Source organism: Athene noctua, chromosome 20 (assembly GCF_965140245.1).
Source record: "Athene noctua chromosome 20, bAthNoc1.hap1.1, whole genome shotgun sequence".
Taxonomy (NCBI): Eukaryota; Metazoa; Chordata; class Aves; order Strigiformes; family Strigidae; genus Athene; species Athene noctua.
The window spans coordinates 5073800-5100626 of record NC_134056.1 but is presented as its reverse complement, the minus strand read 5'-3'; the positions used below and the strand labels follow the sequence as shown (position 1 = coordinate 5100626).

The 26827-nt window shown below is 42.4% G+C and overlaps 1 protein-coding gene across 3 annotated transcripts in view; it reads right to left on the bottom strand.

Annotated features, from left to right (window-relative positions):
* The window catches only part of DDX31 (DEAD-box helicase 31), a 50114-nt gene that overhangs the window by 18902 nt on the left and 4385 nt on the right, over positions 1 to 26827 (bottom strand). For all 3 annotated transcript variants that reach the window (XM_074923543.1, XM_074923544.1, XM_074923545.1), the window contains exons 7-17: positions 26326 to 26370; positions 24715 to 24756; positions 22961 to 23025; positions 22037 to 22156; positions 21525 to 21631; positions 20506 to 20741; positions 19984 to 20160; positions 17335 to 17394; positions 11350 to 11400; positions 9160 to 9299; positions 3522 to 3603 (exon numbers count right to left, since the gene is read on the bottom strand). In XM_074923543.1, the coding sequence (XP_074779644.1) occupies positions 3522 to 3603; positions 9160 to 9299; positions 11350 to 11400; positions 17335 to 17394; positions 19984 to 20160; positions 20506 to 20741; positions 21525 to 21631; positions 22037 to 22156; positions 22961 to 23025; positions 24715 to 24756; positions 26326 to 26370 (1125 nt within the window). The remainder of the gene's footprint in view (positions 1 to 3521; positions 3604 to 9159; positions 9300 to 11349; positions 11401 to 17334; positions 17395 to 19983; positions 20161 to 20505; positions 20742 to 21524; positions 21632 to 22036; positions 22157 to 22960; positions 23026 to 24714; positions 24757 to 26325; positions 26371 to 26827) is intronic.

The following is a 26827-nucleotide window of genomic DNA, read 5'->3' as shown; positions in this document are numbered from 1 at the left end:
CTCCACCTTGTCTTTTATCCCCTTCAGCCCCTTGAGACAGATCTCATTTTAAAATTGCCCCCTAATGGGCATGAAAAAAAATCTGTGTTTGTTTCCTGCCTTTCAGGGAGGTTTATCTAAAAAAAAAAATCCAAACAAACAACCCCACCCCAAAAATCAGTAATAATAAAAAAATAAATCTAAATTTAAAACTGACTCAGAGCCAAACCATGAAAATAAAACCTGCACACCATGTGAGTGTCTGGACAGATCAAATAAAACAGTGCTACTGGAAGTGCACTGGAAGGCATCCTGTATGCTTTACTCACACAAGCGAGCTTTAATCCTGCTCGTATCTTGGTTTGAATGAACAGGACAATTAATTTGAGACCTTACACATTTTTCCAAGACCCAAAAGATAAAAGCCTACCCCAGAGATTTGCTTGATCTACTCTCCATCTAGATGAATTTGTTACATCTGCTAAGTAAGAAGCATTATTGCCATTATGGAGAAGTAGTGGGATAGGAGAACTTTCTCTACCACGTGTTTGCTTAGAGTAAGAGCCTATTCTGGCAGATCCCTAACCACTAGCGTAATGACTGTGATCAATAACAATATCCATGAGCTAAAAGAAGAAACCGGCCTGGGTGCAGTGTTATTTAACTGATTCAAGTCATCAGGGGGACTCCGCCAAATGCCAACTACACCAGGAAGAGACATACTTATTTCTTTCAGAAGAAGGAAACTTCTGATAATAAAGACTGCAGCTTTCAGGTTTGAGAGGCTGGGATAAGTACTGAAAGCTTCTGATTTCATTAAGAGAAAATGTTAATGGGAGAAGGAATTGAAACACTGTAAAACTAGACTGAGGTAGAAAAGTTCTTTCGTAGAAAAGTAAAAAAAAAAAAAAAGATGAGATAAAAAGCACCAAAAAGCCAGGCTGTAACATCTCCTGCTTCTATTATACTTCAAAACAAAATGAAGGATTTTGTTTTAATAACAACTTTTTACTAACCTACACACACCTTCTGTAGAACTCACCAAGTTCCCCTGCCCCCCTCCATAAAAGTTGAAAGATCAAATTTATTCTCTTTGTAGGCAGGTGAACATTCACACACCCAGACATAGCCACATATATATTTTATATACCTAAATATAAAATATACATTTTACAGGCACTTCAGCTTGCTCCCTGGCTGTACACAGAAGCCCAAAAAAATACATGTTCCAATGTGGTACTTATAATGGACTTCAGTTGAGGCAATGAGAACCGAAGAGCATTATAATGAGGTTTCTGTGTGCACGACCATAATATATACATGACTCAATGCATGGAGAGCTGATAAGCAAAGCTAACACTCTCTCGAATGGCAACATCACAAACGGATCAGGTTCAGCTCCTCATAACGAGTCCTCAATCACTCTCTGGCCTATGCAATGTCCCATTGCATTCCCAGCTTACTGTACTGTCTTTACAGCAAACTTACAGAATTTAACAGAGATTAACCCTGTTGAAAACTTGGAAACATGCCCCTGCAGCTTCTGAGAAAGCACTGCAGACCACTTACAGAGCCTCTGATGGCAATAAAATATAAAGCTAACAAACAGAATGAATCCTTGATTGTATTTAACATATATTTTTCAAGTAATTCCTGAAGAAGTCTATTTGATATTGTCAGAACTACTATAATTTAACACCCATTAAATGACACAGAATTTTTTCCATAAAGAGAAACTTATTTCTCAGTCCCAATCCTTTCAGATTCTGAGTCATACAAAAATAGGTTATTCTGTATTTATAAGTTCCTGCAGCAGATTCAGACCATCCTACAGCCAAAGCAGGAATATCTTGGCTCCAGTGAAGCCAGCAGCAAAACCCCATTTGCTTTGATGGCAGAAGGAAGAGAGGAATTCAATCCCACCTTCGGCTGCAAGTGAAAGGAACCAGCTCCTTCTGTACACATACTCCTGTACAGCACCTGGCATGGCAGAGCATGCCCAGGCAGTGCTGCTGAGCAAAAATCAGAGTAAGAGCTATTTGTAAATATCGTTTGGTTTTATATTTTCTTTGAAGGAAAGGGAGAAAGAGAAAACAAGAGTATTTAGAATATTCTGTGCTTATACATGTAAAGTATTTAACAATTTGAAAGCATGGTAGAAATACCAATTTGATCAGTCCTGGTAGCAAACAGACTTGTTAGCTTTTTATTGTTGTTCCAAAGGCACCGAGATGTTTAGGAGAGAATTTTCCAAATGGATCAGTGATTTTGAACCTGCACAAGTACTGGGCTCTGACATTCCACAACATTCAGCAGGCGTTTTCTCCTGTCACTTTTCAAAAGTCAAATCATAATTTCCTACAAAAGCCATGTCCTTTTTTGCTCACTTTCCATTAAATAACATTTGTCTTCAAGCCCGGAACAAATATATAATATTCTGTCCCACATCAGCAACAAATTTAAAGTGTGATTTCTGCATAAATGTAATTGTTGAAAAAGTCTCCAAAGGAAACCCAAAGTTACCTGCCTATAAACACATTCGGGAGAAAACAAAAGTATTTATACACACAAGAACTATTTGAAATAATTTCTGCAATGACAAAGCACTAAACTTTTACATATTTGTTGGACAAGTTAAGAAGCCATATCCTACGCATGTTCCAGACATCTAAAATATAGGCATTACAGGCTGATTTAAGTGAAAAACTGTGCAGTGGTGGGAAAGAACTTTAAATAGCTGTACCTCAGATGAGCTACAGATCTGGCTTTCTGTGAAATATAGGGCACATAGGAAAACCGAACATCTTTCAAAAGCATGTTTACCAAGAACACCACAGTTCCTAACAGTCATCCGCAGGAAACAAGGCGGCTCATACATGGTATAACAGAAAGAACGAGCAGGCAAAACAGCAACAAGAGAAAAAAAAGAGCATGCTGCATCATGCTTGACACATTCTTGACTTCCATTCAAAATGAGGGTTCTTGGAGGATTTAATTTGCCAGAATGCAGAAATGCCCGAGACATCAATTGCAAATGACTGAATTCTGTGAATTAGCAACTCGAAGGCAGACCCAAAGCTTGCCGAAGTCAATGAAAAGATTCCTGTCAACACAGTGAGCTTTGTTTTAGGCTCCAAGTAAATACAGATAATAAAAAACCCTATGTAACACATCAACAAATACATTTTCCTTATTTCTTCGGAGAAGTAGTGTCATTTGTGATCTCCAACAGCATTTTAGTGCAGAAAAGCCAAGAACAGAAACACTGTGGGGGAAAAAAGCCTGAAGCTTTTGCAGCCAAAAACATTTACTGTCTGTTACAAAAATATCTGCTGAAGAGTTAGAACCAACTGCTTTTTGGGGACAACAGCTTAAAGATTGGACAATTGGGATATAAGGCAATTCTAGAATTATTTGCACTGCTTGACATCGCAGATATATCAACCTTCATATTGTAAAGATAGAAACTAAGGGAGAAATACTTGTGATGTTTAACAGGTAAATGAAAATTGGAGCAATTCCAAATCAGCATAACAACTCACCTTGCTTCCTGGTCTGTGCAACTTGAAGCGATCATCTTTCATCAGGCTGGATAATACCTTCTCCATCTTTATCTCCGAAACACTGAAGCGACAAAGACAAAAAATTACCATTTCTCCTACTTTTCAAATATAGTGTCTAACGAGCCACAGGCTGATAAAAGATAGCTAAAAGATTGAGATTTACACGTTCAACTTAAGAATTTGTCCCTGAAATATATGAGGTCTTACCCCAGACACTCACTCAGCAACCCTAAAAGTGTAACTACTGTAAAATCTCGACCCCAGCTGGGCTGGTGCTTTCACTGAAACAGAGACACAATTTTACCCCCAACCTTGTCTCTGTTACAAGCCATCAACACACACTCCAATTCTAACAGAGCATCGAAATAGTTAACTGAGGGTGGACTTTCAGTTCACTGAAAGTCTCCTTGGGTCTCAACCAGAGTACCTGATTAAAGAAAAAATTTAGGCCTTTAATTATATGTCTGTCATTTTCATAATTTTTCCTTCCTTGCAGTGAGAAGCACCAAGACAACTGGGAACCATTTGGTTATATTTTCCACTAAAAGAAACTCAAACCAGAGTTCATAACACTAATGTTTCTTATAGATTTGCTTCATAACTATAAACAATAAGATCTGTAACCTCCACCTTGAGCCCAGAGGGTGTCAAACATTTTACTGTACATCAGATGCCATGGGCAGGGAGCAGGTGTCTGCACTCAGTTGCTCGTGCAAGTGTGAGAAAGAGACCGAGACACACATGCAGGCTGGAAAGACGTGCTCTGCTTACTTTGCTACTTCTCCTACATCTTGTCTCCCCCAGTTTACCTTCCAGAATCTCTGGAATTGCTCAACCCTTATTCAAAAGGACAAAGTGCTTTGATGTTTACAGACGTTTGTCTCCACCCATGTTAGCAACCATGCTCTCAAATCCAAAGAGCTAAAACTAAAGCTGTGTAAAGACACAGCTCCTTCTCATAGTGACTCAAGCTCAGAGGGTAACAGCAGGATCCCAAGGAACTTTTCCCATCAAGTTAACTCTCCTGCAGCTTCCTTCCCTCTGGTCACATCATTGCTCTTTCCCACAAAATCTTACATCATTCCAACTTCTTGCTACACCACTTGGGGCAAAGCTCAGAGACACACTTCCCAATGGACACACACTCTCCAGTTCATTTACAGCCACAAGAGCCACCTCTAACATCAAATACATGGCTTGATTTCCTTCCCCATTCTGAGAACTCACCTTCTCTCTTCTCTGAAGTGTAAAGCCAAAGCCCAGCCCATTAGGGACCCCATAGCATTTTTTTTTTTTTAACTACAGGAGACTCAGTCAGCTGTCCTAGTCAGGCTTCACACCGGGCATTTATTTTCATTCTGTCGACTCACATTCCTCCTGTAGATTCAACCAGATGATTTATTCTCCAGTCCTGGTAGCAAGACACTGCTAGGTCCTGTTATGGCCCAGATACTGGAAACGCTTACAAACCTGCTTCATTTTAAAGTGAGTGGTCCTACTTAGAGGTGCATTTACAGGAGACTAGAAATTCTTCATCCTCTTTAACACTGTCTTGTGGGGCACACACACACCAGGTGACAGCACAGGAACAGCTGTGCAGCTCCAGGCCATTAATACTACAGCTGCATCCAAACTGGGTCCCATTTCCAAGGGAATTACTCAGATGATAAAAGCTGAAGTCTGTGGGCCCAAATTTTCAGCAAAGGGCAAAGGTCATCTCTAGAAAAGAGATTCTTTTCCCTTTTTATACCAAAAAAAAAATCATAAATATTGCATGGAAGCCAAGGAGTTCATTTGGGGATACATTAGTCTAAGGAAGAGAGAAATCTTGGGGGTCCAACAGTTCTCAGACTCCTGAATCTCAGATGGTCAGAAAGATGTATGTGGTTTCTGAGAGGAAGCATTGCTGATATTCTTCAACTTGTAAAGTACAGAAAGAAATAACAACATGGTTAGCCCCTTGCTTTCCCTCAAAGATCTCTAAAAACCTGGCCAGGAGGAACAGAGGAATCTTTGCCATGTCGTGTAACAGAACAAAGCGATCCTCACCCGTTCCCCAGTCCTTCCCAGTTAAAGCAACAAATACCTTTACTTTTGCAATCTGCCTCTTCAACCTCAGCCAGTTCACCACCACAACATAAGGACGGAAAAAGAGATGGTCCAGAGGAATAGCCATCCAGCCTGGAAGGTACAGGCCAGTGTGGCCCGAAGATATTCTATCTGGGAGACAAGCCCCATTGCTGTGCAGCTGGGACTCAAGATGTAGCAGATTCCTCTGCAGAGGATGCAGAGAAAGGCGGGGGAGCGATGGGGGAAAAGGGAAATGGAGCATAAAAAGACAACTGAGGGTTTCTCTGTTTGGTTTTGAAAAGTATAACAGTAAATTAAAACATAAATGGCAACCACTTAAGCAAGAGAAAAGTATACCTCCCCATCCCTCCCCCCCCTCAAAGTTCCTTTGACACCGCTATGAATGAAAACGTCAAACCTTTGACATTGATTTGTCTGAGATGTCACCCCCTCTCCGATCCTCCTCTCGCCTGGCGCGCTGCCAGCTCGCAGCCTAACAGATATGCGAACTTGGTTCACAGCGGGGAGCATCATGTGAGGGGAGCAGGGGAGGGGGGCAAGCACAACCGTAGAGAAGGGAGAGAAATGACTCGTGCCTTCACGGTGATGCGTTTTTCTTTATAAATTAGTTAGGCCGCCGTTAGCAGATAAAGAAATTATCTGATAGCTGTCGAGGCAGGCGCTGCTAGATTGCAGTTGAAGGAACTAAAAGAGATGTAAGGAGAAAAAAAAAAAAGTGAACCTCACTGACTTTCTTCAGCTTCTTGCCTCCTTCCTTTGAAGGAAAATCTGTTAGTTACGTTTAGAGCTGAGACAGAACATTTCAGAGTTTAACCTTTAAAAAAAAAAAAAGGAAAAGAAAAAAAAGAGGAAAAGTACAGAAAACATGAGTGTGCACGTGCATGCACATACACATGTACAGTTAGGTACAGGAGCCACAACTTCAAGCCACACAAAGACTGAAAAGAAAGTTGCAGAGAGGCATGCAGCTTTCCTGAGCCCCAACGGGAATTACTGATCTCAGCAGAGCCAAAGTGAGATCGTTTTGGCAAAGGATAACATTGCTTTTCCACAGTGGAAGCCAAGGAGAGGCTTCAGGTACCGGTGAAAATTAATTGCGAGCGATTTCCAATTTCAAAGGCAGTCATCCCTAATTCCGAAGTGGATTTTCATCCAGGAACAAAGCCACGTCTGCTCTCATTACTTCCGACTCTCAACATTTCTGGACTTACTCCCATGCATGCTGGGGTGGGTGGAGGGGCTTAAGAAAAAACCTCTAGGTCAGATCCTCATCTACTGTAAATCAGCACAGCACTGCTCATTTACACCAGCTGAAGGCTGCGGGGACCCATCTCATGCTTTGTCTTCTTAGAAATACATATTTTATGAAGTATTTACATTTCAATAAACCCAGCAGGAATTTCATTTAAAAAAGAAAAAACAAATTAAAAAAAATTCACAACACACATTCATCCTCAACAAAACCCAAAAGCTTTAAAAATTAAGCAAAGAATTAAAAAAATGCAAACTCCAGTAACTTGTGCAGTCCAAGTCAAAAGCTACAAAGACTTGGGGTAAAGAAACAAAAAATTATCAGCGCTTAAGAGGATCGGTGACAGTCCAACACATGCTGTCTTTCGCCCTCGCACTGAATTAAATTGTCAGGATTATCACCATAATGCTCTGTTTATGAAGGGTAACGGCAATTTGTGCTGATGGCACTTGCTGCCTTTAGCTTCAAGCTGCCTTCCTGCATCTTCTCTGTAATTCATCAGCTCTTTTCTATCCCGTTGCCCCTTCTCACACCATGCGCTACTATGTAGGAAGAGCGGAGGACACATGACTGCCAACAGGCCGAATCAACCACCCATGCCAATTAGACACTCATTTTCTTCCATCTGAAGATGGGGGTCAAGGAAGGCAAATTCTACTTTTTTTTTTTTTTTTTTTTTTTTGGCAAGTACCTTACCTGCAAGGCAGCACATTTTATGAAGAACGTAAAACAAACATACAAGAAAAGACAATCCCTGGAGTTCTTTGGCTCTGCTGATTTGAGAAGTGGATGAAGAAAAAAAAAATTCACATAAACCTCCCTCTGCTCATTCAGCACAGTCTTCTACAGATTCCCAAAGAACATGGCTAGCTCAACAACAGGTCTCCTTAGCAGATATAATTACCAGTGTGAGTGACACTGCTCCTTAAACTTGTTAAAAAAACCCTAATTGGATAAAAGCATTAACATTTAAAATAAAAAAAAGGAGGGAAATTTCCCTCTCCTTCCTCCAACACTTCCAAAATATCGTAAAATAGAAAAATAGAACTTTCCACTCAGAGTTAAAAATTCACAATTATGTGAGATTTCACCTTTAAATGTCAGTGCTGTTTGTTACATGAAAAAAAACCCTGTCAGCTTAGCCCTCCATGTCTTGCTGGTGTCTGCTTAATAGATAGTTACCTGGGATGATGGATAGCTCTTTGTTAGACCACTAAATGGCTCACAGCCTAGAATAAGCCTGTATTTACTGCCAACATTTGTTTGTTTCAAGGATGCAAAACCAAATTTGACTCCAAGCAGCTCCACCCGACATAAACAGAAGAAATAAGAGAGAACTAATTTGTGCATGAGTTTACAGGGCTCCATCACCACTAGTACAACACTAAAGGGACTCTGCTGATGTTCTGAAACGCTGAGAGACAGCAGTGCAGGGAGCAAGGGGAGTCACATATACCCAGCTGACTGCTGAGGAGGCTTGAGACCTGATAGTACTCCTGACTAGTAACGCTGAGCAGCGAGTTGTGGTTTTTCTCCACAGAAGGACCACTGCACAACCAGAGCTGGACTAAAATCCCATCACGTGTCGGCCATCAGGTAGCTGACTGCACACTGGGCTGGTCCTTACCCAGCCTGGCTTGCTCTTCTTACTGCCCACTCCCAAGTCTGAGCTAGTCAGTGTAAGAGAAGCCTTCTCAGCTAGTCTGGAAGCACACCCCTCTTCTGGTCTGCAGAGTCCACCTCCCTTATCGCCTTCCAGGACCATACTGGGTATGTGCCACTTGCAAAAGCCTCTACTATTCCTGTCACAAGCCACTTACACAACACATCTTGGCCAATGACCTGCCAGATATGACCCACAGCTCCCTAGCTATTTCTCCACCGGATCTCTCCTGAAGAGAAAGCACAATCTCTGACAATATGGTGCTATGCAGGCAGATGGCCAGTTAGCATTTGACAGGCTCATTTGACTTGTGATCTCCACATAGCCACTATTTGAACCCAGGGCCAGAGAGATAACAATGGAGTGCAAAGGATCTCTGACTATCGTCTCCTCTCTGCCCCTCACCCTCACACTCACTCACGCACAATCTGTCAGGCTGATGATTTTCACACACTTTCCTTTTCTCCTTTTGCTAGTCTGGGGCCGGTCCTGGATCACAAGAATTAATAAATTCTTATTAAAACCTGCACGAGACACAGTCCCGCTGAAAGTGCCATGGAAGGTTAATTAGCAAGGATGAGCTGAAACTTTTGTTCGCGTTTCTGACTCACTTAATCTTGTGAGAAGCCAGCAAGCTGACATATTCTGCCTCCGAAGGCGCCAGGACAAGCAGGCTGTTCCCGTGACAGCCAATGCGAGCCGTCCTCCCGATCCGGTGGATGTATTCCGCAGGTGAAGCCGGAGCGTTATACTTCAAAAGGGAACATGAGAAGGGAAAGGAGGAATTAACAGAACACAGCATGTTAATTATAAACGAGACACTCAGCTCGCTCATCTGAAACAAAAGGGATCTTAGCAAAACCCACATGCTATACCTCCCTCGGAATTGGCCTGTTTATACAGAGCCCATTGGGCTCATCCCTGTAACCATCACTCAGCCCCCTCAGCCACAGCAGTTTTTTGACATGTGAATGTGACACATTGGCCAACTTTCAGATAATAGGACAGTTTCCCCATCTCAGTGTCTCTCTTTGCCTTTTACATTTTATTTCTATACAGGCACGTCAGGAACCTGTTTGCTTTTCTTAAAAAAAAAACAAAACAAAACCAAACAAACCCCAGACCAAAATACCCCCTAGGACTGCCCATACAGTGTGGGAAGCTGCCCGCTCTGCATTTGGGAGCAAAGACATAAATTAAAATGGATTAAAATTTGGAGTTGGGCTAAATTTCTTTGCTTTGATTAAAACAAATCATAGCTGGTTACTGGACAGAAGAAATCTAAGAGAGATGAGGGATTAAGTGCTTTCAGCAGCATATGATACAGGTAGGGACCATCCTCCCATGCACAACTATCAGGCACTATGAAAATGTTGCTTAAAGCCCCCCCTAACATAGCGGTGCCTCTTATTTACTTCACTGGAAATCACAACTGCCCAGCCATTTGCAAGATCTGATAAAGGGTGACATACTTCCCTCCCTTTAACCTCCCCCTATTCTTCTCCCCCCACCACCCCCTTCCTGGAAAAATGAACATGCACAGAGATACTGCTCAGAAATGAGCCCTCAGCAGTTTAACTGGAAAAAACCCAACAACCAAAGCCCACTCTAGTGTTTATACCTGTGCCCTCTGGCAAAGTTTCTACTGGCTAGAGGTGTGAGTAAGATGCTGTGAGCAATCTAATTGCTCCCTGCAGGTCCTTGCTCTTGGACACAGCTCTCAGGACAGCTGAGATTTCGCCTTCTGGACACACAGAAGTCTCCCAGGGCTTTAGGTAATTTGCACTGCGTTCTAACACTGGCAACTATATCTTTGGTTAAATTATATTACTATACAGATCTGGGAATTAAAGACTTCACCTCCTCAGCCTTCTCCAACTAGCTAGCTGCTACAAAATCTTTCTTTTTTAAAAACACAAAATTAAAATCAAATATGTTACCTGAAGGGATGAGGTAGAAATTAAAAAGCTTTGTTGAGGCTCTGTGCCCTGTTCTTTCTACCCAAGTGTCACTTGATACACAAGAATCTCTGGATCAGTTTTTCCTCAATTCAACTAACCTTTTTTTAATTATAAATCTTTTATAAAAATGAAATCTGCTTGATGCTCTCAGCTTCCTCTTTGAAATGACAGGTTGCTATTTTTAAGGTTCAATCCATCTCCCTTAGTTTCTTTTTTTTTTTTTTTTCAAAGACAATATTTCTGTCAACAGCAATGCAGCAGTGTTGGGCTTTTGTTGTTTTGGGTTTTTTTTCCGGGGAAATCTGAGCTATGCAGTTCTACTGAAAGCTGAATGCTTACAGCTACTCAGCCCCAGCCCCAACCCAGCAAAGCCTTGCTTGAAACATTCAGGTCATTGCACAGACACTATTGGGCTACTCAGTGTTTAACATTAGGATCACACTTAAAACTCCTCGTGGAACTGCCTCCCCAGCAAGCTCAGAAAAATAGAAACACAGAACTGCAAGAGAAATGGCCAGTACTTCACAAGATTTGGCTTCCTGTGGAGGGAAACAGAGGGTGTTTCCTCCCAGCGAGTGGAATATTATTACACAGCTGGTAACACTGGAGTTATTGAAGAGGAAAAGAGACTGTCAAAACCAAAGATATGATAGCAATACTGTATCCTAGCAAAACCCTGAGTCCCAGTCCTGCAGTCAGGAACACATGAATCTCCCACACCTGTGGGCATCAGCACAACCACCAGCAAACTGCAGAAAGAGGGGCTGGACTGGAAAGGGATTTCATCTGAGCAAGACCACACAACACACACACACAGACCCACACACAGAGCAAACCCACCTGTACGATCCATGTAACCTGAGGCAGGTCTAGGCCACGTGCTGCAACATCCTTTAAAATTAATAAGGAAATTACTTTAGTAAAAATACTTTGAAGATATCCACAAAGTAAGAGCTCTTCTGGGATGGCAGTGATGCCAGTAAACAACTGGCTACGCAAGGAGGAATTTTATGTGCCTAGCTTGGGGAGAGATGGACTGAAGGTCAGAAATAATGTGGAAAGTTTAGAATGCAAGGAATAACACATTAATACAATAAAAAATAATCCACTACTACGGCCCAAAGCCTGGGGGATATAAAGCTACCTATTTCAGGAGAGTGGTGTTGAATTACAGCGGTCTGCTACAGTCCCTTTACATTATACCTGAGAGAATCAACCGTCTTAATGGTAGTGATACCTTTGGCTCTTCAGTTTGTTTCATTGATGAAAACAGATCTGCTCGTAGGCACCTACTGCCCAAACCAGAATTAAACCTCTGGAAGGCAACACTATATCTGAGCACACCTTTCTTCACAGCAAGCCTAAGAACTAAAACCAGGCTGCTTATGATGAAAAGGAAAATGGCCACAAAGCAAATGGTCAAGGATTCTAGGCCTTGAGCGGGATGTCCAAAGATGCATGATCTCCATCTACAAATAATTAGTTGTTTCCCAGGTGATGGTCTGAAGTCAAGGAGCAGATGACTTGCAGGTCACCTAGCCCTACAATAAAAGGCCAGCAAACAAGTTAGCAGAACCTGCAGGAAGCTGGAGGACAGCTCGAGGAGAGGGGACTTCAGCTATCCCTTAGATTTTCACCAGTCTGGCTTTGATTTGGAGAAACAAAACTCAGTCCTGAAGAAGAGTCTGAGGCTGCTGTCAGGAGTGTTATTTGATGTGCCAGCTGGTGAGAAAACCCCTCAACTCGGAGAAAGACTTGAATGAGAACCTTCAGTTATCCACAGCCAGTATAGCTCAAAACCCATATTCTTTCAAAGAGAAAAGAGAGTTTAAATACTATTCGAAATGGAGAGTGCAAACAGGTTTCAATCTCCCTTCTTGATTTTCTGTTCATTAGTAATGTCCTCACATACTCCTTGGATTTTACATTCACCACGCGCAATAGCAGAGCAGGTGTGCAGATTTAACTCTGTTAGGAAATGTTTTGGAACACATGTATCTTTTAGCTAGTTGCAAAATAGAATATATTAAGAATGTAAGCAGGAGCTTAATGTACTAAAAATGTGTCAGCCACCCACTGAAGTGTTTTCATGCAACTCCCACACACGTTAAAAGACTAGGAAGCTGATGTTTTGGCAGCAAAGGCCTTCCCATAAGCACTAGCCAGGTTGCTTTGTGGCTCCAACTGCAGTAAAAGAGGAGACACTTTCCACAGCGCCCACTCTGAAATAATATACACTTTCGCTCCAGCACGCTCATTAAGAAACGACTTGTTCCCAGAGTCAGAATGAACAGATGTACAAAAAGCCATTTAAAGGAGGTTAGAGGAAATAAATCAAGAGAAGTCGGGGAACGTGTACAGCAGTTACCAGGATAACAAGATTATAAACTCTACAGCACGATCAGACAAGAGTGCTGATGTCTGATTCTGATCTGGCTGGCTCTGTTCCGTACTTCCACGCTGACAAGTCTTTGGTCTTTTCCTATACTGTGCTTTCTCACACTCAGTAGTCTAGGAGAGGCTGTGTTTCATGAGAGGGCTCTGACCTTGGGACAGAGTCAGTTTACCCAAAATAAACAGAGAGCAGCCAAGCTGTCCCTGTGGTCAGGAGCAGGCACCTCCAACGCAGGGAGGAGGAGGAGGAGACAGCAGGGGCAGGAGCCATCCCTCTCATCCATCAGGATTCTTTCCTCTTCTAAGATACCTTTTCTCAACACCTCTGTTTGGGAAACTACTGCCACTGATAGTATTGTTCTCGTGTGCATTTGCCAAAGCAAGCAGGAAAGTTTAAAAGATTAACCAAAAGCCTAATAAATAGCCAGATTCAACATTTTAGAAGGAGGCTCTCTGCCATCATCAGCCTTGTCTTCACTACTGCTTTCACAATGCCACCAACTCCACTCAGCTGTTACTGACACATATCAGCAGCTATTCTCCTGGGGTTTAACTTGGCTTTCTTTCAGAAGTGTCTTGGGATTTACTGGTAATTGGAGTGTTTTGCAAACTCTCAAAGATTCCTCAGTATCAGTCCACCTGCGTCTCCTGTAGCTTCTTTTCCTCAAAGACCCGCGTAGACAGCGGCAAGGTAGAATTATGATAAAAAGTTTGAGTTGATTTGCTTTCCTCTGCTGGCAGAGCCCATGAGCTTCTTGCTTCTCAGATCTTTAGAAAAATACTTGTGGGTCACCTTACCAGGGAAGAGAATACAGCTCAAGCAAAAATTACCCAGTTTTACTAGCGCTACATTTATTCCACACACAGAAGCACTAACCTGCTGCCAGTACTCTTTTCAAGAAGCCAAATAGATTTCCAATATACTACTCTCCCTTCCTCCCTGCCCGGACAACATTCCCCTTTCCATGCATGACCTCACACCACCACTCCTTAGTAACAGGGAAATCAAGAATATGACACCTCAGGTCACTGCTGATTGCTTTCAATGGGCAATGGAAGGGAGAATTAAGTGACCATCTCACAGGAGCAAGAAATAATCTACAACAGGGCAATTTTAAAGAAAACCCAGAAGCAAATCATACACAATTATCTGAAGCCTTAACCATGCTCCTGCCCTGATCCCAATTCCAAGTCAGAGAATGGCACAGTATCAAGGTACAATCCACCTGATGATCCCCAAAAATGCTGAAATTTTTTCATCTAACAATTCATGTTACCAGCCTGTGCTCGTGGTGTTGGGGTACAGAGGGGTTGGTGCAAGGGAATGGAGAGCAAAAAGGCCACACCAGAAGTGAGGCATATTGCTGCGGAAGATCAGAACCAGCACAGCCACAAAAGTTTTGCAAGGGCCTTGGTTTGCTCAGTCCCTCTCACACAATCTAATTAGGGCAAAGGAAATTGCTAAACTTGCTTTTGAAAGACACTCAATGGTGAGGTCTTGAAGGCCCTGAGCTTGACAATTGGCTGCCTACATGAGGCCTAGAAGTACAGATGGAAGGCAGCTTGCTCAGGTGCCAGGCTGTCAGTTGGATTAAAATGACTCATTTATTTACCAAAGAACCTCACAAAGTGCTTTAGCTAACAGGCAGAGAGGGCCTAACGGCTCTCCAAGCTGGGGAAGAAGCTCTCGCGCCTTCCCGGCCTGCCAAAAGTCATTACTGCCGAGTGTGGAAAGCCATCAGCAGGGTAGAGACCCCCGTCGGCAGGGTGACAGATTGGGCTGCGTAATCAGAGGAGGAAGGAGAGAGCACAGAAGCTGTCAGAGGCGAAAGCTCTTGGCTGGGGCCGCCAGAAAACTGGCAAGATGAGTTAGCGTGACTGAGTAAACAGCAAACAATCTCCAAATGATCTTTCCTCTCTCCCTGGAAGAGATGAACTTGTTTAAAAGGCACATCCCAAAGGAAGCCGCAAAGAACTTCAGTGAAGGAGAGAGAAATAAATCTGGATGAGACCCTCTGAGATACACGGCCCTTCTTTATTTTCTTGTCTGCCAGCTTATACTGTCTGGCAAAAATATTTTATGGAATATATTAATATACATATGACATAGAGCAAATTAATAAAAGGAACAGCAGGTCCCATTGCTTACTAGAGCGGAAAGATGGGTGGAGAACATGGCATAAGGGACAAGGGAAGGACAGGAACATTATTTGTGTTGCTCTTTTGTGAGCCAGGTTTCAAAATTCTGTGGGCACAAAACATGATTCTGCAATGAAAAGAACAGAACCATCTTTCTGCAGAACATTTGTGCCGATATGAAGAAAAGTGTCAGAAAAAGCAATGCCCTCAGAGGCAGGAGGTGGTCACAGTGCCTGGCTGCCCTTTGGACATCTGCGTTGGGGAGGCACCTGTAATGTGGGACTGGTGCAAAGTGTATCTCTATATTAAGGTGTCCATATGGTCCCCATTACTGTGGTAACAGGCCACCTCCTGGTTTCAATGCATTTGTCCTCCCAACATCTCTGTAAGATAGAACAGTGCTACTATCCCCATTTTACAGATGGGGAGCTGAAGCACAGAGAGATTTTGGATTCAGACGCACAACTTACTGTGCTTAACGTGCTAAGCATGTGCCAGCTGAGCCACAGTAACTGTAACTGTCAGGATTTGCATCCCTGCCTTGCAGTTAATGCAAAGTAGCTCAGATTAAAACGAAGGAGGGTTCCGATAGATGCACTACCTTACACTAGCCTCTTCATGGCAATCCAGATTAATTCACGTTACCTCCCATTTATGACAGGTCAGGAGCAAACACACAACTATTGCTGCTCAGCTGACACGTGGCTACTTGCCTTGTCATCACAGTTCCACATCCACTTGTACGGAGTCTGTGGCATGGCAGGAAATCAAACCACATCTCCAGTGTCTCAAGAGGGGGAACCCATCCACTGGGATTTCTTTATCCAACTTATTGTTCTTCCTACCTTGTCAACAGCTGTAGGTTTCCTGGCAGATTTTTCCTGCCACAGGCTGCATTTCCCCTTCAAACGGTTTCATCCAGGAACTGATATCCCAGTGATTGCAATGATTCTGTTTTCTCTTTGTCTAAAATTGAGCATTCACTGTCTTTCCAAACTCATTAAACTGAAATTTCATGAACATATCCTGTAACATGACATGTTCCTGAAATTTCTCTGTTATAGACAGCATGTGCATGACGGATAACAAAATTTAGCTATTTATTATTTAGAATTTAGCAAACACTTTTTATCTTCAAAACACTTAATCTATGCCACTGAATGATTTAAGCTTTGCTATCCTCAGTTGAGACACTTAAGTATTACCACCATATACAGGGAAGCCAAGTTATAGTTACACTTATGCGTTGCAAAGATGTATTTTGACCTTGATCAAATCACTGAAAGGTTGTACACCCAAGGAGGACCAAGACCAGCACGTAACAAGTACAATTTTACACGTGATGCAATATGTAATTTGGCAATGCTGAGTCAAACACTCCTATATACATGGCAGTCCTCATTTGAACGGCAGGCATAAAGTAAGATAAAATTCAGCCCCCTCCCGATAAAAAAATGGCAACTAGTTTCCTTTAAGAATAATGTGCTGCAAGAACAGGAGTCATTTCAGAGCTGGAGAGGGTTTCTCAGCTCTAATTACTCCCGATCGCTGTAATTTACAAGTTTGCGGTGGGTAGAAATCGCCAAGATTCACACATTTTCAGATCAACAGCTGCCACTATTAGAGAGCAAATCGTGCAGCCTTCTGCACCACTGCAGCAGGCTAGCTGTGGCACCGACAGGTCAGAAAGGAGAAGTGGAAGGTGCCACCACAACACAAGGGTGCCAGCAAACTTCAGTGGAGGACAACAATTTCTCCCTCAGCACCCTTGAAGGAAGCTTGAAGGGCAAAGCATGGAGAGCAGCAGAGCATGTGCATTTCTAATGACACCATTCTCGAGTTGGGCTTCCCTTTCAGCCCTGCAGGTTTTTGTTTTTAACCTTGGGGTAGTCATTAAGATGGGAAATATCACATTACATTCAATTTACCTGGCAGTTATGGGGCATGCTACAAATTAGGATTGCATTCTACTGACTGCATGTAGAGGGCAAGGTTCCAACTTCAAATGAACAGATTCTTCCAGACATAAGACCACGCAAAATACTTAGAGGCCTCTTGAATAAGACATACACTTTTTCTGTGCATGGTACCTTGCAGCAAAAGACCACGTAACAGTTTGCAAAGAGGGCACCACTCCTAATTTAACACGTGAGATGCAGAAAAAGGAGATGACTTTCCTCAAGGTCAGACGGCGAGCTGGAATTTGAGCTCAGTGCCAAATTCTCTGTTCTACCATTAGATATCAGACAGGCCCATTAGCGTGGAGCTGCAAAGGGACTCCAAGTTACTTACAGTGCAAAGCAAGATGCCAGTCTTGGATTTTAGGAACTCCTGGAAGACCTCTGTTCTTTCCTAGAAGATTGAAACAGAAAAATGAAAAGAGTGCTTATGTACTTTACAATCAAACATAAATTATTACATTAGCTAATTTGCTTTAACAACTATGCCTCGTTCGGTATATCATGCACAGCTTCAAAAGCAAAGGAATTGACGTCATGAGTTCTAGTCAGACTCTTCCTGCAAATGGAAAAAATAAATCTATGGCATACAAGTGTGGTCCCTGGTAGGAAGGGAGAGCATATGGGACAAGCCTGAATGCATTCAGTCAAACCAAAGCAGCCAACACCTCCATGGTTTGCACAGAAGCATGGCCTCTGTATGTCAAAAAGCAGTAACTGTTTTACATGGAGAAGGGATCCACAAAAGAAAAAGCTGGACATCTTAACGGCTGTCTGTCCACTCACAGGATGGGCAGGATAAGTCTGTTTTGTTGACACAGCGATACAGTCACATCACAGGAAATCAGCCTCATCATGTGCCCAGTGGGGCATGCAGGCAGTCACTGGACTGACTCTGTAATTATTATTGGGGATGCTCAGCTGCACAGTTGCTCACGTGAACTGTTGTGGGATAAGTCTTCAAAGTAACAGGGCAGGAGAGATGAGACCTTGGTCAGAAACCCCTGCCCAAGGGGGCACAGAGGCAGGACTCCTGGGCCCTGCAGGCAGCTGCCACAGGGCTCCCAGGGCACCCTCCCACAAGAAGGGAAGGTACTCGTGAGGGCCATGAACAGGGCTGCTGACACTGCGATGGAGGCTGCTCCCTCCCACGAGTGTCAGAGGCAGGCGCTCCCCAGCCTTGTCCTCATTGCTGGTCTGCACCAGAATTCCTGCAGCCCCCCCTCTAACACCAGCTCAGGCTCCCAGGCAGGGCTGTCCACAGCCCCAGATCCCAAACCACGCTGCCAGCAGGCTGAGCCGTTGAGCCCCAGAACTGCAGGGACCCGCCAGTACAGCTCCTCATTTACCTTCAGAAACCTCCTGCTTTGTCAGTCCCAAAAATCTTCCTAAGCACACTTCAGTTCGTTTAACTATTTTGGGGTGTGTTTTTTTCTTGATAAAAGCAACAAAATCTGATTCTCCAGCCCACATTGCATCACAACAAGAATTGCTATCACACAAGACAATCTCTGAGCATTACTTACCAAAGGCCTCATTTGGTCTTTGCTTGCCAGTACCACCTACACTCCCTCTCCTCAGCTGCGGGAAAACACCACACACTCACATTCCCTTGATCTGATTCCATTTACTCTTTTCCTTTTTAGAGCTCAGCTGTCTCTGGCCTCAGAGACACCACAGTCTTTTCCTTCCAGCCCCTTTTGCTTCCTCCTTCAAAAATATCCTTGTTTCCATGTTTCGAGCCTTCCTCCTCAGAGTTCTAGCTCGGAGTTAAGTGAATGTCCTGTTATGCGGATGACATAGAAGAAACCTTACATACTTGACTCCCAGCTAGAGGTACTGTTCTAGGAAAGATGGGAAACTTGGGCCTTGCCGACACACTGAACCCTCTGCTGACAAAAATTAAAGAAGAGAGCACGCTGTATCTTGTTGACAATGACAGCAGCCGTGCTCAGCAGTACCATATGGGATCCACAATTTAGCTCCATTAATGCTCTTAATTTGAAGACATCAAGCACTAATTACACACTGGGTACTAAAAAGGCAAAACCCTTCCCCTGGTGCCAGCTACTTAGTGGTGTTCTGTTGGCTTAACAGCTGGTCAGGGTAGAGTTGGGCCAGACCAGGCCTGCTCACTCGCTCAGGCAGGCAGGTTGAGGAAAGGCCAGACTGCAGGGACAGCAAAGCACATGTTTCTGGTCTCCACAGGATGGGAATGAGTGAGAAAAACAATGGCTCTTCACCTCTTGCTTCATCAGAGGAGCTCTACTCATTTACCATTTCTGCCGTGCAGCGCAGAGTAGAGCGGTAACTCTCTCCATCACAGACCAAGGGCAGGATCAGGGGCTGAACTTTCAAGAGAGGTCCCTCAGGTATTGAGAGAAACGCTGCAGTGACAGTTCATTTGACACTCTTCTCCTGGCATCTCAGCCTGCTGTAGCAAGCTCCAATCTCATCACTCAGGCCCATCCAGCTAAAACCTAGACCTATTTTGGGGTAATCACTGTTATATTGCTATTATTCCATCCCAGGGAAACGAGCAGTCTGTCAAGACACTGCTCTTCAAAACCAAAGCCAAACCACTCCATCCTCATCTAATAGGTGCAACTTATTGGGCAGTAATGTTTTGGGGCTTGGATGAGGTTTCCCTTCGGCATTAAAAGCCTGTCTTGACTGCATGAGAGCGAGAACCATGGATACATAAATGGTTTAAGTGCACCCACTGGGAATACAGAACGGCTGCCTCAGCCTGCTGAAATAACACCTCTTGCCTCTTCAGCTGTGTTTTTCAGATACAGCTACCAAGGTACTTTCCAGAAGTGGGACAATATTCTTATTCTCATTAGCAGATGGAAGAGTGAGGCCCCTAGAGGTGAAATGACTCTCTGTCCTCTCTTCTGCCCTCCTCTCCAAAATAACCACATAATATATCATAGGGAATAAGGAATAAAACGCTGTATCCTGACATTTTGAGAATGCTTACTTCCTGTTCCATGTTGCCGTGCAGTCGCAGAAAATGTAAGCACCCAGGGGAGACAGATGAACGTCCAGGTTGTTGTGACTCTGGCCCTCCTGCAAGGACCTTCAGAAGGAGCTCATAGTGGAATTCCACTTGCTCACAGCTGGAGAAAAAGATTATCATCTTGTGGTGTTTTTCAAACTGCAAGAAAAACAAGAAAGTTGCACATGACCACTTCCGCAGGCCTCTCCCTGATCATTGTAAGGTCTAGGTGGCTTCCACTTCCAGAGATACAATTATCCAGGAAGGATTACTGAGTCCGACACCAAATACTGAGCCCACAAAAAAGGTACAAGTACATGCTGCACAGGTATCTCACTGCCAGCATGAAAGACACAGCAGCACTTCAGCTCTCCTGTGGCTCCCTGTACACTAGATGCACTTCAAAGCCCCAGATCTAATCCATGCTATCCTTGACAGAGTAACAGATAAAGGACTGGGAAAGGGCAAAGGGCTACTTAGTAATATAAATGCAAACAGTCTCACCTTGCATTTCTCAAGGATAAAAGCTGCTAACGTGACAAGCCTCAATTTGCTGGGGACCATCACGACATACTGCTTGAGCTTCTCTGGAACAGCAAAGTTTTCCTGCCTCATGCAGTCTGAAGAACTGCTGGCTTGTCTATCTGTGTGCGATGCTGGTTTGGGCCCCTTCTGGATTTCATCTGCTATGGAAATGCTGATGGGGTCATTCAAACTGATATCGGCCAGCCGTGTTACTCCTGAATCACAGAAAATAAAAAAAACGTGAGGTCCAGCCTGGGGTGCTGCTGGGGAGGGTGATGATATATTAACATAAATAAAACAACTAATGCAACGCCAGCGAAAAGCAGGGAAGGGCGAGGAACTAATAAGCCATGCCTCAGACACTGACAGAACACCTCCCCAAACTTCAGACTTTTCAGGGCTTAGCCAGGCTTAGTTGCTGTGGACTCCACCAAAAGCATCACAAGACACTACTTCAGCCAACTTTTTACATTACATAAATGTCACTGATGTATATAATACATAATATGCATTACATAAATGCAGATAGACAGCACTTGGCAGTCCTGTTTTTTTAACTTTGTGTGTGTAAAAATACCAACAGACCTTCACTCTATCAAGAGTGCAGGAATCATGAGGCCTGGCTCAATTCCTGCCCCAGCAACTGACTTCTTGTATGATACTGAGCAAATCACACACCACCTGTCCTTCCTGCCATTAGCTTTTTGCCTTAATTCTGTATTTGTAAAGAAAACAAACAAACCAGTGTTTCCTAGCTTCACAGTGACTTTGCTCTGGAATTGGACAGACATATGTAGGGATCATGCATGTAAGTATATACACTGACAGAAACTCCAGTAATGAAGGGCAAGTGTCATAAGCCCCAAGAAATCAAGAGGTGTTATTCTGCTTCTGCTAAGGGCTTCAGATTGGGCTGTAATAAATCAGACTCAACCAACTATTTTGCAGTTGCCTATGCATTTTTTAGCTAAAAGAGACACCACCTGTCCATAACCTACCTTCCGTGAGGGTGGCTGAGAGCAGGACATTCTGACGGGTGTCTCTCTCGGCATTTAAAGCATTGAGTATCACAGCTACATCCTTCTCAAAGCCCAGATCCAAGATCCTACAAAAACAGATCCAAGATCCCACAATAGGTGACGAAAGATGCTGTAGGAAGGAATGAGGAGAAAGCCCCAATGCTACATAAGCCAATCAGGAATAGTGGAAGTGTGAGAACTGCTCAGATCTTTGGCCTGTACAGCTTCATGTTCCATCTTCAACTTTTGCCAGGGTCAGACACTGAGAAAATCTCTGCAATGAAAAACTGCACAATAATCTGTCTAAAGGGGACCATTTCTTCCTAATCCCAGACATCTGGTGCTTGGCTGAGGCCACTGAGAGTGAATGGTTTAAGATCACACACACACACACACACACACTGTTTCTCTTATTCTTTTAAAATATTTAGTGAATTATGATGCAGAGGGTATCATAATTATTTTCCGTATCTAAAGTCTTGGAAGTTTACCTGTCTGCTTCATCAATAATCAACCACTGAGTGCGACGGAAATGAATACATTCTGTGGACTTGATGTGATCAACCAGGCGACCAGGAGTTGAAATGAGGATATTTATTCCTTTACGTAATCTGTTTAGATTAAAAAAACCAACAAAACAAAAAACATAAAAAAGAAAAATTAACAAGAAAAAAGGAAACATACAGGTTAGGAATAACTCTGGAGTAGGAATCAAGAGCGAGAAACTGGAATCTACAGAGGAAATAATCACAGCCATAGTAAAATTAGCAGGGACAGTACTTTCTCACTGATTAAAACAGAAACTTCTTGCACAGCTAAATTTTATCCTTGATCATAGTTGATACTCAGAGGCATACTCAGTGATAAGGACAGGATGGAAAGAAATATTAGTAATATTTTAAAAAGTCTAAAACATCCAAGCTAGGTTTTCTTTTCTAATTGAATACTTCTTTTTACTGTCAAGAGTAAACTTCTTTTTATATATGCTTATATATAGAGAAATTAAAACTCCATTTTGGATTACCAGCTTACAATTCACTTCTTGAAAAGGGAAAAGAAAGAGATTTTTAACACCAGGAAATCTCTCCTCCAGAAAGCAATTTCCCCCATAACAAATACTGTAGACAGCACTCAGTGGTAAGCAAATACACGTGTTTGTCAGAAGAGAAAAAAAATACTGACACAAGAGATCATCTTCTCAGAAGGCTCATCAACATTTTAGAAACAGATCCAACTGGGGGAAGTGAACACTTCCTGCTGACCCAGTCGCTGTGTCTGTGTAAGATCCAGGGGGATCACAGCTTGATCCAAACTCACAATCCTCTCTCCCAGTAAGAAAAGCACTAAAGGAGAGTAACGGATAAAAACACTGTAGAGCAGAAGAACCCAAAATACAATTTAAGTTGGCTTCCTACCTGGCTTTTTCCGATTTTCTCTTTTCTCCCCCCATTAGCACTCCAGGCACAATCCAGGCAAATGGCTACAGAAAGGAAAACCAAGACCAATATAGATTCTTCTTAATTCAAAGAATCATGTTTCTTGGCAAAAAGAGGACAGACTGGGGCCGACAGCAGTGCGCATCTGATTTGATCTAACAGATACAGCCTGTTTGCACTCTCTCACCCACAGCTACATATCAATGGCACCTTTAGTTCTAGACATGTAACTTGCTTCCCACATCATCTAGGAAGACAGAAATGCAATCATTTTTTGCGCCACTTCCAATCACATAATAATATTTCTTTTCTTTCTCCCCATGTAGCCTAAATGTTCAAAGACAAGCTACAATGCCATTTCTTCATCTTGCCTTTAAGCAGTATATTCCCATGGCCAAGGAAAATTTAAGAAAAAATACAGGACCTATAAAGTTTATGTATATGTACACAGACCTACATGCACACAGTCACCATGTCTGTGAACATTAAATGTCCATCTCATTGATACTGGCAGTTTTGGCCACTTACTTTAATGAGGTCTGATCCTTCACTGGATCCAATATTGCCCAATATTTACAGGGGAGATAATCAAAAGCACAGTACTGCCACTGCCTCGAGAGGAAATGCAGGACTGGAGCAGAGCACAGCTTCTAAGGACTGCACAAATGCATGACTGGTAAATAGGCTTAAGTTTGCATGGTTCACTGCTTGCCAGAAACACTCCAACAAAATAGTTTCTATAAAAAGAATTTCAATTTTTAAGGTTTAAAATAAGGAAGATGTCCAAGCAAGATCCAGGCAATAAAACCTTAGCAGACATTAAAGTAATTGCATCAGAAGCAGCTCAACCAGCTTTTTTCTCTCTCAGTATTACATAATCATATTACACTCTCCCACCATCCAGCCCTTCCAAGATCCAGTCAGAACACAGTCTAAATCTGCTCTGGGTCACTGTGACAGTTTATACTGGACTTGGTTACTACACATTATATGCAACAAAGAAAAATTAAAGGGGGTCAGTCCTGACTTCATCCTTTGAAGGACATCAGAAGTCCACTTGTAGTAACTTCTAATTACTATGGAAGAGGACTGAAGTATTTTAAACCTCAGCATGACACAACAAAATCTTACTTGGTGATTCCAGCACTAAAAAAAGACTTGGAAAGTGCTGCCTTATTTCAAGGAAAAAAAAACAGAAGAGAGAGTGGAATATGGATCAGATAAATTATGTAGATACCTTCTAGCCCCATGGTAAGATACTTTGCCTCAATTAAAAGGAAAGCACTATCACTTAATGATTTTAAAAGCCTTTTAATTTCTCCAGCCATTCAATTGGCAAAGCAGTTCACCAAGTTCTGCTCCCTATCTGAAACCCATCTGTCTAGTATTAATTTCAGTAAAACAGTGCTTGTCATTGTGAGAGTTTCCATTCATAACTCAAGACTGAAACAATGGTACTTCTGAAACCAAAACACTGTGAATATCAACACTTGTTTATGAAATCACGTGCAACCAAGGTGCCATAATTAATAACTTAATTGTTTGTGTAATAGTTTAAAGCATGCCACAGGGAAATCACACACTTAAATAGATTTATCTTTAAGAACCATGTATCTTGCCAGGTGCTGGATTTCCTTAAACACGCAGTTGAATTCACAGGAACTGAAGTTGCTTAGCATCTTACAGCAAGAGGCTCAAGGAATAAATAAGAACACAGAGCATTAAATTCTTACCTTAAGTAGTTTCTGCATTGTATCAAAACTTTGGAGTGCAAGCTATGGAAATCAACAAAAGAAAGTGAGCTCTGAGAAGGTCCCTGGACTACAAAGATGGACTACAAACCCCTTTGGGTCAAGGATCTGTAAGCTAATCTAGTTATGTCTATCATTAGAATTTTAAATACACCCTTAATTTTTCTTTTAGGAGCTGCTTATTATTTTATTCTCTTGCATAATCCTTCATTTATTATATTTGGACCTGTTCAAAAAAACTCTCTATTGGTTCAGCTCCACAAGTCAGCTCTCAGGACAACAAGAGATTTCTGCTGGCTTCTGTGAATGCCCCAGGGAGACAACAAGCTGAAGTCACAGAAGATTTTGCTCCACTGGAAGAGTAAAAGAGAAAACAACACAGTTTCTGGAAGAAAACTGCTATGAAAAGGAAACGCAGCCCAGAGGTTAGCTATCTTCTGGCTGTCAGGGCAGACCACGTTATTCCCAAACCTGACCCCACTGAGTGATCACGCCAGGATCCTTCTGCCTCTCCATTTCCCAGTCAACAGAACAGGGATAGTATGCACAAAGCCTGCAAACCTGAATGTCTGGTCAGTAAGAAGCATTTAGTTGTTGGGTTTCATGTGCTGTCTGACAGCCATTTCTGCTGTGGCAACAAAGATGACTGAGAAAGGCAAAGGTGTCACCCTGACTCATTCATGGAATGTGTATGTGAGCAATGCTTAGTTATGGGAGTAAAACTATTTTAAATGCTTTGACTACACTTGCTATATACTATTACTTGCCAAGCTCTCAAGAAAAGCCATTGCTTTCAATACAAATTAAAAGTAATATCAACTGTAATTACAAATTATTTTCGTAAGTACTCTCAATGGCCACCCTTTAAACAAGCTTATGAACAATTTTCTACATGCTTAGTATTCATACAGCATCCTAGAGAAACAGTAAGTTTGCTGCTGTAAAAATTTAAATAGCTTCAGAGCTTTCTCCTTTCATGGAACCGAGATGAGATACTGCACTGCAGGTTGCATAAAATATTGTGCCCCAAACTAGATACCTGCAATCAATTCTCCACATGGAAGTTATTATCATTTGACATACCAAAAAAAAAAAGGTTGTTACCCTCCTCTGAAATTGCCTTTGCAATTGCAAATAATATAAATCAAATAGAAGAGAGCTCAGTAGAGAAACCAACACTTGGAAGACTCATATTCAGCATTCACTTACGGATTTGAAAAAAGGGCTTTAAAAATGAAACGTTTGTATAAGCCTACCCATTTGCAAAGCTGATTTAACTGGATTTACTTACTCCCCCTGTGTGAGCTAGGCAAGCTTCTCCCTCCCATGCACTGAGCTACAGAGTTTCTCCAGGCTTCACAATTATTTCCAACTGCATGAGGAAAACTTAAGAGATTCCTTCTTTCTTAAGTTTGGTATGACACTGAACAAAGATGACAACACACATGTAAAGAGCAAACACTCCTGTGAGGGTAAGATCTGAGCAAAAGGACAATGTTTCCTAAGACAATCCCTTGTGAACCCAGATCTACACACTAAAAAAAAAAAACAGTGCTCAAACACTCAGATTCAGAAAGCAAAAAGACCACCTACCTCTCTTGTTGGGACTAATACGAGTGCATAAGGCCCATCACTGCGCTGCAAACAGAAGACAAGAGGTCCACTAAGAAGAAAGTAGCACTGATCAATAGAGCACTTCCTTGTCTAACTGCTATTAGCCAACAAAGTGAATTCTGAAGGGTTTTAGTACAAGTGTGTACACACAGTTTGAGGGATTCCCTGTGCTTAGCTTTAAAAAAAACCAAAAAAACCAAAACAACAGTCTTTCAAACATCAGTACTGCATTGCCTTATTCTTCTGGCTTGGAAACCTGCTCGCAGTCATACCCAACATTTTTTCCATACACATATTTTTTTCATTCTTGTATTTGGGTTGCAGAAAAACTCTCATGTTTCATGCACAGCAACAATCTGTAGGTAGCAGCTGCAGAAAGTAACAATCCAGGATGGGTTGGAAACATTTCAACCTACAAGGAGAGTCAGGATTATCTCTTTTCATAAAACTCACAAGAGTTGGCAGATCTGCAGCAGCATTT